Here is a 12752-nt window from a genome sequence, read left to right as displayed (position 1 = left end):
TTAGAATGCATACCTTATGCATACTCTGTCTTCTGTGTCCCCTTTGGCTGGCTAAAACAGGCAGAGATAAAGCAGATCTGCTTTGTAAGGGTTTACAAAAGGGCCAGACTTCCCTTCAGGAGCCACATGGCAGACATAGAAGTGGGACGCCTCATATTTTCCTGATGTTCTGGGACATACCTCAACTTTTGAGCTGAGGTTATGGGCTTCTAGGATAACCCTCACCGTGACCAAGCACAGTCTGTCTGCTCCATGTTAATATTTCCATGGGAGAACTCGCTGCACACAGCTTCCCATGGGGCTGGCTGAGCTTTTCCTAGAGCCACACCGTGTCCTGAGTCCTTCCTTCAGCTTCTCCTTTCACAGGGGCCAGGCCTGACCACAGTCTTCAGGGCCAGTCTCTACCTGCCCCTCTTTTGTTCGCATTAAGTGTCACCTTTGGTCATTTTTATGTACTTATAACCCCATTTTGATATTCTCAAGGATCTAATTGATTTTTTTTTTTTTTTACTTTTGGCCTCAAAGGGTTCTCATTTTGCTTCTGTAGCAGCTGAAATTGGGTACCTCCATCTAGCTCTAAACAATAAATCCAGTCTCCAAGGCTAGAGAATGTTTTCCAAAAAGCCTGGCAGGGTAGCTTTAGGCAACCCCAATTTGGGAATCAGTGGTTTGACCTTGGGAAAGTTCTCTTCTTTACAAGGGTCAATTCCTCCTATGCAAGCTTGAAGCTTCTCTTTACACCATGCAGGGATAGGGTATGGAGACTTGCCTGATGGGTAATTTGGAAAGAAAATTTAGATGTGAAGGATTCAATTTCCTCTTGGTGCTCTTGGCTTCTCTGGGTTTCTGCATGTCCTTGTCCCACATTGCCCACATGCTGGGGAATGAAATCATGGGGTGCTAATGGGTAACGTTTTGTTGTTGTTGTTGGTTGTTTGTTTGTTTTTGCCATAGTGATAGAAACTATATGACATTAGCTCAGTGCAAGTTCACCTAGCTAATGGCCAGACTTCCCAGCTGACCTAGTAGTTAACTATGACAATGTTACTAAGTTCAAACCAGTGGGACATGAGCAGACACAAAATGTCTAATTTTAAATGTCATCGGTCATACCGTTTTCTTCTAATTATTTTTATTTTATGCATATGGATGTTTTGCCTGGATGTTTGTCTGTGCACCACAAATGTGCTCTGTGGAGGCCAGAAGAGGGCATCCAATCCCCTGGACCTGGAGTTACAGATGGTTATGAGCTGCCATCTCGTGGCTGGAAATCAAACCCAGGTAGCCGGGCAGTCATTACTCTTGGCACAGGTTCATCTCTTCAGTCTATTTCGTTCTTAAAATAGTCCAGAACTCAAATATGGTGAGAAGGTTATTAGATTTCTTTCGCAAGACTTGTGCCCGGGTTGGATAGACATGTGGCATAGATTTTTTTTTTTTTTTTTTTAAACGCTCTGTTTTCTCCTTGAGGGTGGGAAGCCAAAGACATTCATCACTCTCTGAACCCTGTACAATACAGAGTCTGGCTCAAAGTGAGTAACAACTCAGATCACCCTGCGCTCGAGGAATCAGCCTAGACCAGCTTCCTGTGGATGGGAAGTACCGAGAAGCTCTGGATTTTCCTATCAGAAGCCAGAGCGAGTCTATCAGAGTGAGTCTATTTAACTTCAGCCTTCACTGGAGGCGGAGGCAGAGTCTCTGAGGCAGAATGAATGTCCTTATCCCCAACTCAAGGTGAATGGCAGGCCCCAAGAGTCACCAAAAGAGAAAGAGACAGAACTGTGGGGTCGCAAGCAGAGTTATAATCCTCCTTTCCTCCATTGCTGGGGACCTCTCTGCAGTAGAGATTTAGGGCCCAGCTGCCCTCAGCCACTGGAGTCAGGGCTAGGCAGGAGCTCTGGGCAAAGTCTGGTGTTGGGAGCAAATGTGGATACAGATGCAGGTATTGCCTTCCCGCATGGGAAGTAGGCTGTGGGAGCAGCTTGACTGGTGGGAAGGGAAAGGCTGGTGAGCACAGTGTGCTTGTCAATGCACACTCACTGGTGGGCGAGGGGATGTGAGCCTCCTGGGCCAGGACCTGGCCTGAAGCCATCATACAGCACTTCTGTACTCTTCTAGGGCAGTGGAGCCAGCATGTGCACCTCTCGGGCCAAAGCCATGCTGTCTATGTTAGAGGGCAAGCTGTAAACGCCAGCTCACAAGAGAGGCTTGTGGCCACGTGGCATCAGTGCCAGTGAAAGTCACTTTCGTCGTTTGCCTCGTGACTTCCCCGCCTGCTGTAATTCTGCAGGATCAAACAACAGGAAGGAAAGGAAGGAAGGTGGGGATGACTTCCTTCATAGGCACCAGGGAGGCCTGAGCTGAGTATAAAGGGAGCAGGCTTTGGCCCAGATGTGAAGTGGCCATTTCTGTTTAGAATAGTTCCTGAAATTTGCAAAACTAAAACAGAACGGCCTGACTGGAATTGGTCAGAACATCGATGGGTGAACTAATGGAGTCTGCATGAGATTATTTTGTTTGTTTGAGATAGGGTCTCACTACATAGCTCGTTCAAGCTGGTTTTGAACTCATGATCCTCTTGTCACAACTTCCCAAGAGCTGGGAATGCAGGTGTGTGCTCAGTTGCTGGGGGTTATTTCAACAGGCAAATGCTGAGGCGTTGTCTGAGTTTGTTGAGGGCAACAGTGCTATAGCTGGCTGACAAACACAGGCTCTTCTGGCTGCGGGGAGCAGAGGCTGGCCCAGGAGAGTGCTACAGTTTGAGGGGGTTTGAGTTTTGACTGGAGGCTCATGAACTGGAAGCCATCAGTGTGGTTATGTTAAGAGGTGATGGAGAGTTTCAGGAAAGGGGTACCAGGCAGCCATTCTGGGTACTGCTTTCCAGAGGGATACACAGTTCTTATGAGACCCAGAGTTATGGGAATGGATTGTTGTGACATACCAGCTGTAGCCCTGCATTTCTTTCTGACTTCCTTTCTTACCATGTGACTCTTTCCTCTTGTATATATGTCTACCAACTGCCATGATGTCCCTATTAGAGCCACTGTCATCATGTTTGGACTTTCATCCCTCCAATCTGTGAGCAAAACAACCCCCTTCTTTGTATATGGTCCAGCCCCAGGCATTTCAATAGGGTCACAGAAAATGGACTAACACAGCAGGGAACAGCTCTTAAGTGTCCTAAAAAATACTTGGAAGTTCTTTCTCTGTCTGAGACCTGCACAAAGGTCCCAAAGAGTTTCCTAAGCACAGACAGTGATTAGGGCAGAGGTTTTCAACCTTCCTAACACTGGGGCCCTTTAATACGTTGTGGTGACCACCCCCCACACACACACAAATTATTTTTGTTGCTACTTCATAACTGTAATTTTGCTACAGTTACAAATGATAATGCAAATATCTGCATTTTCTGATAGTTGTAGACAATCTCTTTGAAAAGGAGACCTAAAGGGGTCAGGACCCACAGGTTGAGAACTACTGGGTCAGAGCCTGCCGTGGCAGCCTCATCTCACTTGGGGTTTTACCTGGGAAAGTTCTCCAGACCTAACTAGCAGTGGGTCCCTACTTTTGTCTTAGAAGCCGCAAAGAACAAACACATTTCCTGTAGACATCTGTGCCAATGGACAAGGCCTTTCTGAGTCCGGACCTTCTCTAGAGGAGGTGACCCCAGCCCCTCGCCCACCTTTACCACCTCAGGCAAAGCAGTCAGATGGAACCGGTGTTGTCTGGTTGTACTAGTTTGACATTTATTTTGACTGTAAGGATGCGAGTGATGTGGTATGTGACTACGCCCTGCCGTCCACAGAGGCTGAGCGTGGAACAGGGTATTCATTTTGCAGGCTGGGATCAGCAAGCAGTTCAAGCTGGCTTCTTCCCAATTTGTGTTGAGCTCCGGTGCTGCTCTGTATAAGGGATCGGCGGGGTCAAGGGTTCACAGAACAGGCCGTCTCCAAGGGAAGCAATCAGGAAATGTGCAAAACTGATCAAGTCCCAGACCAGGGGGGACCTGGCCTAGCTTGAAGTGAGAGGGGTTGGGTGGGTGGGTGGGGGGCTTGCTACAAGTCCATGTCTGGCAGCCTTGGGGACATGGGGGGCTTCTCAGGCTGGACAGCATAGGCAACAGTTTCACTCCACAGGAGAGCACTGTCTGGTCTGTGTCACCCAGGTCTGTGGGAGTACTGTTGGGTCGGTCACTCGGAGACATCAATGGGCAGCATGGCCTTGATTGCAGGGAATTTATTGCAGGAAAAGTCAGCAAGCAGTTGCTTGGTGCCACTCCGAGTGGGAAAAATCTCAAATCGGATGCGGGACTTCTCCTTGGGGCGCAGGGATGGCACACTGGTAAGGAAGGATAGAGATTAGTGTTGATGTGACATCCTGAGGGCCCGGGCTACATGGGCCCTAGAGGACTCCAAGTCCTGTTCTAGTGGAGTCAGGCAAAAGCCACCATTTCTTCAGTGCCCTCTAGCTGCCTCTCGAGGTGAGCTGGTTCCCTTTGACTCTGTGACAGCCAGCTAGGGAGGGGACAGATAGTCTTATGGTCTCCCAAATATGCTAAGTCCTGAAGACCAGATTTTAGCACTTGCAACGAAGACTTCAAGTTTGATGAATTCCAAACCGAATGCAGATTCTTGAGTACCAGGGCCCACAAAGAATGAAATCGCAAGGCCAGAGGGCACTCTGTCTACTACCTAAAGGCTCAGGGTAGGCCCCCCTGCTCGACTCTTATCCGCCCCCACAGAGCTGCTTGGGCCCGGGACTCACTCAATCTTGAGGCTGCCACGCAGCAGGCCGCTGCCCTCCACCAGCAGCACGCAGTTGTTCACCGGCTGGTCCAGGGGGTTGGAGAAAAGCATCTGCACGTTCACAGGCTTCCGCACATGAGCCCGGTCCAGCACCTGCAGGGAGGGAGGGCCCATGAGTTAAGATGCTAGGTATGTGGCCCCTGCCTGCTCCCCTGTGAGAGCTGAGCGTGATGATAGGGTGAGAGAGAAATGCAGCCTAGCATGATGAAAGGAAGGCCACTTCATTCAGCCCTAAGTATTAGATGGTATCCTAACCTCCATGTGGGGTAGCAAAACATTGCCATTATCCCCACACTGTATATGGGAAACACTATATGTGTTGTTCCCTGTGACTGGAAGCATACGGAGACAAGCTCACAACCCCAGCTCAGTTCATCAAGAACGGGCAGTTCTTGCTTCTGAGGACAGCCCGCTGCCAGCTAGTTTTCTTGAACCTCCTACTTAGTGGTTATTTTTTTCCTTAAAACATTTTTGGGGTGTGTGTGCACAACAGTGTGTGTGTGTGTGTGTGTGTGTGTGTTTGCATGCGCCCCCCCCCCACACACACATGAGTGTACACTCAGGAGGCTGGAGTCATAGAAAAGGACAACAGGACCTGGGACCGTGTAAGTAACACAAACTACCTCCTCACCCTGGAAAGTGAGGGCTGTTGCTCAGCATCAGCCATGATCCGGGCAGACAAAGCTGGTGGGGAGGGATAATTAATTATCTCCCCATCTAGCAAGGAACAAATGACGTCACGGAAAGGGAAGAGAGTGTTTTGGAAATAGATGCTGAAATGGCGTGACGAGCACATTTCTCTCTTCCTTTGAGAACCCCGGCGGCTGTTGTGTTTGTTAGTTAGTTAGTTGTTTGTTTGTTTGATTTTCTTGTTGTTAGTGCTCATGGCTACCACTGTATGGTGTAAAGGAGCAAGTTCAGACTAATTTGACAGCTTGGGAAACTCACACACCGGGAAACAAAAGGGCCTGCCTGGCCTAAAGCCTAGACGAGTCTTGACAGACATTGCAATATATCACAGTATACTCTGAAGAAGTGAAACACATTACACATCGCGATTACTTCTTCTCTCTCTTGGAATTCCAAGTATGTTAAATAATTAGAAGACAAAAGCATAGTTTTGTGCTGTTGGTATACAACAATACTATATAAGAAGTTCCATAGTCTTACTGTTGATGTTAAATGGCTACATCTGTATATTTAATTATCTTTATTGCTGTTTATTAACCAAGTCTATAAACACACACATTTATATTCTCCAGTGTCTTGTTTCTTTATGGTTATATATCAACTTGGGTCTATAGGTGCAAGCAGCAGACTGGATATGTAGTACTAGTCATGAGTTAGAAAGACTCACGCCTTTGGAAAAGGTCCCCAGGTTAGCCCATGTTAATTACTAATCAGTAGATAAGACAGTGGGATGGGACCGATGATGAGATGAGATGAGATGAGAGAATTTTACCTAGAACATTAATCCTTTTCTATAGATTCCCTTCATGAGTTTGAACTTCTGACACTGCTCTGGGTGAACCACACTTATTTTGTGGTCAAAAATGTCTCTGTTTTCTAGAATCTCGACGTCAGGGGAGGGTGTGTTTGAGAGAAGGAAAGTTGGGTGTATCTTATAAAGACTCAAGGAAGTTCAGTATGGCCTTTATCGTGACAGCATTGGTGATAAAGATGTTAGAATGTCTTTAAAGATAAATCAGATGTCATATGGAGATCTAAAAATTGAATAGGAATATATGAATAAAAGATGACTATGTAAGGATGTTTGAGGATTAGGGAGTAAAATGGGGGGAAACTAACTTAATTTAAATGCTCATCCTTTTAGGACAAAATATTTTTTATAGTTGAGCTGGTCACCACCAAGTATTATTGTCACCTCGCTTTGGAAGTTGGGAAAAAATACCCAGCAGTCCATCATCTTGCAGAGACGGACAGGGAGAGCTTCTTGGAAACTCCTTGTGAAGCAGGAGCACCATGCAGGAGCACTGTGCGGGAACACCGTGCAGGAGCACCATGCAGGAGCACCATGCAGGAGCCATACAGGAACTGACAACAGCTTCCCTCTGGGAAAGGAGGGATGGCAACCCACAGCCACAAGCTCGACGGGAGCATGACCCATAGAGGATGCTGTTTCTGTTTGATGAGGTTCATGTGCTGAGATGACCCCAGAACAGCATTAACACTGACTATCAGACAGGGGCACAAATTGTTATACGAAGGTGTACGTTCAATGGGACAAACGTTTAGAATGACCAGGCCTGATCTGTGAAGATCTGTCAAGCATGGCTCCCCTGAGGAAGTGACACCCCGCAAGGAAAGCATCCCCTCATTCCTGACAGAGCTGAAGCAACAGACTTAGCTAAAGGGCTTGTTCACTTTCCATGCTGACAAATACTGGAGGCCAGATACAAGGCCAGGTCTCTTTAGGAGTAAGTCTCAAGGCTGCAATTACTACCCCATAGTGACTGTCTAGTCCTGAGGTGGGACCACCCCTGTCCTGAAGCACAGTGGACAGACAGACAGCAAAGCAGCAGCTGCATAGGAAATGGGAGCCTCTATCACAGTGAACACCCTGGGGCCCTGACACCAGGAACCCTAGGAACTAGGGGCAGCTTACGAGAGGTGGGACCAGGGTAGACACAACGACCTGGATCCTGTACCATGGGGACTCAGGAAGTCAGCAGTGGGATTATATAGGAAGAAGCAAGCACTATATACAGGTACAGTAGACAAAGTGTGGCCAGATCCATGCGGCTCTTATGTACATCCCTAGGGGAAAACCTGCCTTTTCTGTTCCCTTCTTTGCGGCTAGCGGGGCTCCTGGGACCGGGGGGAGGCACCCTTTCCATCCCCTTACCTCCAGGGTCAAAGCGGGATTGTCCAGGATGACGTCCCGTTCCACCACCACCTCAGTCTCATCGGGCACCTTGCAAACGGCTGTGATCCTGATCATGTTGTCTGCCTTCAGGTACCTCTCATACTGAGAGTACGCGATCTTCACAGGATACTGTATTTCTGAAGGGAGAAGCGGGGCGTGGGTGGGTTGAGCGTGGGTGGAGCTGAGCTCTGGGGTCCTCTTTAGATCTGAGTCGAGGTGGGCTGAGCTGGCAGAAGGCCCCGTATGTCGCCTATAGCTTTCAAAGCCTTCAGCACTCAGGGTGGGTGCGGTTTGTTGAGTTTGTGGGTTTGTTGGTTTTGGTTGGGATTTTTTTTTTTTTTTGAAATCGGGAGGTGGGAAGGGGCAGAGTAAGGGACAAGGAGGTTCCAGGATGCAAGCAAGTAAGCAAGCTTGCATCCAAAAAAGAGGGATTTGAAGGGCTGAGTGCAGCTAACTGCCCCTCCCAGGCCTGGGAAGTGTCAGAGGGTGAGTGTCCTCTTAAGAGACAGGGAGGGAAGAAGGGATGCTAGCCTGTTGCTCAATGGCAGTGGCAGTCTGGGTGACAACACAGTAATGACGAGGCGGGGAGGCCGAGGCATTGGCTAACTGCTTCAGTTCTCTCACTCATCTAATAAGCTGTGATCCTAGAGTGACAGTGTCCTCGGCTTCCTCCCTCTGGGCACTCCCGCTTCAGAACTGTTCACACTCTAGGAAGGCACAGCTTCCAGGACCACACAAGGTTTTCTAAATCGTGTCGGTCCTCATGTACTTCCCCACAAAAGCCTTCCATGATGTCTCACTGCCTCGGGGATAAAGTTCAGACCCTCAACTTGGCCCTGTCCCAACTGTGCAAAAGGAACCCCCTCCTTAAAAACCCCCTGCACTTCTTCGTCAGTGTAGACACATACATCAGTCTTGTTTCCACCATACTTCTGACCTGTGGGTTTTCCCTTAGTGGGATTTCCTCCTCTGGCTTCTCTTTAGGCCTCAAAGACTCCCTCTGTGGTGCTGGAAACAGGATCCAGGACCTTGTGCACACTAAGCACATACTCTATCAGTGAGCTACGCTCTCACCCCACAAAAGCCTTCCGACACTGCGGATCGTGGAGATTTCCCTCTTGAGATGGTCTTCCCAGGGTTGTGCTCCGTGGCTTTGAGGGTAAGACAACTGGGAGAAGGTTCCCTCTGCTTCTACTGAGGGGATTGGCTACAGCAGTCGCTAATATGAAGAAGGAGTCCTCAAATCAGTTGATCCAGTCTCCTCAGCGGTCTGACGCTGAGGCTCAGAGAGGGAATAAGACTCATCCACGTTTATCCAGGAAGCACCTGAGCGTCAGGCTACGAGGCCCACGCCACCTGCTTTGCCTTCCACTCTGCTGGGTTTTTGTTTGTTTTGTTTTGTTTTTTTAACAGAGGATTAAAATGTTTCCCCCCTTCATATGGGATATTTTTTGGTCTACAGAAGTAGGTAGTCCTACGTTAGAGATGTGCCTTTGGTAGCCTTCTTGCCTAACATCCAGGAAACCCTGGGTTCCTTTTTTATTTTTTATTTTATTTTATTTTATTTAGGTGTCAGAGGTAAATAGCACCAACAGTTGCTTCTGACACTGACATTTCTGCTGGAAGGGATGCTGCCCCTTAGCAGAGGTAACGCAGCTCATTTTTTCTTGGAATTCTTTCAGGACAGGCTATATAATTAACCAGTTTCTATTGATTCTTGATGTGAAGCAAATAGCCACCCCACCCTTGTCAATCTGCTTTGTCAGCCCAAACTTTTCATGACAGCTCCAGGATTTTGCCAATGCCGGCACACACCTACATTCTAATCCCACAGACTCAGTCTCCCTCTGCTCTGTCTGGTTCCCTTCCCATCTCTGCTGCCCTGGAGCAACAAGTCACTGAACCTCCCAAATGCTTAGCTCTCCAAGAAAACCTGTCACTGTCATCAGGAAAAATCGCACCCAGAGCCTGGAAGCTATGGGCAACACAGGACAAGGATTTAAGACCCTGGGATCTTTCGAAGACCACCCAAGGTCAGACCTACAACAGTACTGGGGCAGGGGGCAGTGAGAGCAGGAAAACAGCTACAAAGCCTAGCAAACAGGAGGTGACACTGGGCTTGACATCAGGACACCAAGGACCAAGACCTCAGCACTGGCCCTTAATCACCATGGCACAAGCGAGCCACAAGTATCTGAAGCCTTCTATTCATTTGTGTAAATGAGGCTTGAAGTCACCCCCTTTTAAAGAAGGTCAGATGAGGTTATATTCACTCTGAAAATCATGCAGGTGACATAAACCTGTACAGGACACTGTGCTGTGGCTATGAACTGCTGAAGCCTCCCTCTTCCTTCGCCAGGGCATAACAAACATGGAGTTAACACTGTAGTGACTGGCCTTGCTCAAAGGACAGTAACTTCCAGAACATCAGAACTAAAGCTTACTTGTGGAGGCCATTCACTACTCCATCCACAGTCAACTGACTCACGGAAAGCAGTAGGATCTCATCCGTGAGCAACTCTTTTGGGCCCTAGATTGATTGAGTCCCACCAACTACTGGATGAGTTAGTTACCTTCTTCAGGATCCAAGGATATTGTGGCTGAGTCCTTCCACACTTCATGGACAAGGGTACCATTGTAGACGATGGTCCAGGCTGTCATGTTCATCGTCACCGTCTTCCTGTCAGTAGTCATGTTTTTGAGCATCAGGGACAGACTGACTTCTTTGCCTACTGCCAGTACCCCAGTGACCTTGAACTTCCCAGAAATGCTAGGCTCCTTGTCTTCCCCTTCTGGATTCCTCGAAGAGGTTGCACCGAAAGATGCATTAGGTTTGAGTTTTTCCAAAGCCTTTTGGTGCACTTGTCTTTCTTCACTGGTACCTGTGCATTGGTGAGAGAAACAAAAACAAAACAAGGGTACCTCAGGGATGTAGCTGCAATCCCGACAATGGACAGTATGGCCCACCTGGAAAATGACCTAGATCTAACATTGACACCACTTCTACCTGTCCAAGGTGCTCCCAGCAAGGGTCTAATCTTGTCAGGTCTCCATTAACCCTTCTTAGTATAAGGCTTCCAGGCCAGCTGGGCTGTGGTCCCTTTTCAATCAAGTCTATACCTCCGGGAAGCCACCGAGAAAGCTAGGCCAGTCTCTGCAAACATTACTATGGGGCTTCATTATTTCCTTGTATTAAGTTAGTTTTTTTTTTTTTTTTTCATTTTCTACCTCCCTCCCTCCTTCATTCCATCTCTTTCTCACTTCCTTTCTCTTTCTTTGACTGGATGGTCTTTTCCTGAGACTTGAAGAACAAACCAATCATTTAAAAGCAGACAACAAAACTGAACGGAGAGGATTGAGAATGAATCCATAAGCGAAGCCAGACTCAGAGGAGAAAGAACTCCAAATCACTTCCCCACATTCCCTGGGCTTGTGTCCAAAGGCACTTTGAGAAGTCAGCAAGTGACACTTTTGTCTGTGCAAGTCAGCAAGAATATCCTGAGGCTGATAAGGTTCCAAGTCATGGCTAGTTTGAATTGCTGAGGTGTTTGGAGTCTCAAAAAACAAACAAACAAACAAACAAACAAACAAACAAACAAACCACAAAGGCTCAAACAAAGGGTGCGTTCCCTGACTCTACAGGTGCTGCTGACGGTGGCAGCAGAAGTCGTGAGAGGATAGCACTGGCGACACCCTAAAGGCTCACGGCACACTGGGAGCAGAGCAAACAACTCCAAGCTCAGGCTGACTAAGCAGTTCACCATCCGCTCCTGGCCTCGACCTGCAGACACATGTACCATACAGCAGAAGGTCTTGGCCTTCCTAGAAGCCAGAAGAGTGACCATGTTGGCATGTATGGACCCTTAGGCATTCCCAAAACCAACTTGTGAAAGTTTCAAAGTAAACCAGAAGGCTTAAGACAAGTACTCTACAAGTTAGTGAGTCCTTTTCATGAATTATGCAAATTCCCTGGCAGGGACTTCAGAGGCGCATGCAATCGAAGGGAAGCGACTGGTTCGGACTACTCTCGGATTTGGATGAAGAAAGGGAAGGACTCATCTCCAGGGATCTGGAGCCTGGTCTAAGGCTCCTCCCTTGTACCCACCCTGCTGAAAGCAAGAGGCTAGATTACCCGGCTTGAGAGCTCCCTGAGGGTCAGGTTCCTCTGGGTGCCCTTCCATCCTCTAGCTGAGCTGTTAGTCCACACCCAAAGCTGAAGGCTCTACTGAGCCTCTGAGCCTCTTTGCGTGAGTCCCCAAAGCAGGCGTTTGCACAAGGAGGTTCCAGAGCCTATATAGGTCACCTGCTGAGTTTACTCAAGACTATGCTTCCTGCTGCTGTTTTCTCACCGCAGTATTGCTATTGTGCAAATGCTTAGCAACCCATTTTTATGAGCTTTTCCTGCCTGGGGCTCTCTGAGACCAACTGGCATTATTAGGCAAGAAGACATGGTGACATCAGAAAGCTGCTCTATCCTGCTGTCACGCATGAGCAGAGGTCCTGCCAGGAGGCCTGGAGGGAGCTTCCTACTAGGCCTCTCTCCATTGCTTAGAAGGTTTCTAGGACTTCAGAGACGCAGGCTCAATATGTGAGAGTAATGGGGAAAGTCGCCGGCTCATACAGCCAGGGGAGCAGCAGTACATGAACAAAATAGTCCGTGGAAGGGCATTATTCCAGGGAAGGGAAGGTATCCAAATGGACGGAGATCCCTATCCTAGTCATTAAGTCCTTACTGTGTGCTAAACACTCTACTTTGTGTGCATTTTTGTATTGGAATCCAACCCAAGAGAGACACTGCTATTCTTGTTTTGTTGGCTGAGGAACAAGAAAATCAGAGATAAGACGAAGCCTGTTATAAGTGGTAGGTAGGACTGAGAGTCGCCTTCTGTCCCGGATTATTCGTTTCCTGTCCCCTATGCTTGTCTTACACCATGCTATTGAAATTACCAGCCTGGCACCTGCCTCTCCAGTGACACCATCTGCTGAGTTTTATCTACAGGGTACCTGGAGTAGGCACTCAGACTGTGAAAGTTGTCAGATAGTTTACTACAGCAGGCATG

At 48.1% G+C, this 12752-nt stretch overlaps 1 protein-coding gene across 1 annotated transcript in view; it reads right to left on the bottom strand.

Annotated features, from left to right (window-relative positions):
• Window positions 1-2230: 2230 nt before the first annotated feature.
• Window positions 2231-12752, bottom strand: part of Tgm3 (transglutaminase 3) — a 37228-nt gene continuing 26706 nt past the window's right edge. The window contains exons 10-13 of the mRNA XM_021194488.1: window positions 10266-10574; window positions 7672-7829; window positions 4765-4898; window positions 2231-4338 (exon numbers count right to left, since the gene is read on the bottom strand). Coding sequence (XP_021050147.1) covers window positions 4191-4338; window positions 4765-4898; window positions 7672-7829; window positions 10266-10574 — 749 coding nt within the window. The 3' untranslated portion in view covers window positions 2231-4190. The remainder of the gene's footprint in view (window positions 4339-4764; window positions 4899-7671; window positions 7830-10265; window positions 10575-12752) is intronic.

The sequence above is a fragment of the Mus pahari genome, chromosome 3 (assembly GCF_900095145.1).
Source record: "Mus pahari chromosome 3, PAHARI_EIJ_v1.1, whole genome shotgun sequence".
In the NCBI taxonomy this organism is placed as follows: Eukaryota; Metazoa; Chordata; class Mammalia; order Rodentia; family Muridae; genus Mus; species Mus pahari.
Note: the sequence above shows the minus strand (reverse complement) of the source record. Positions and strands in the feature narration are given on the sequence as shown.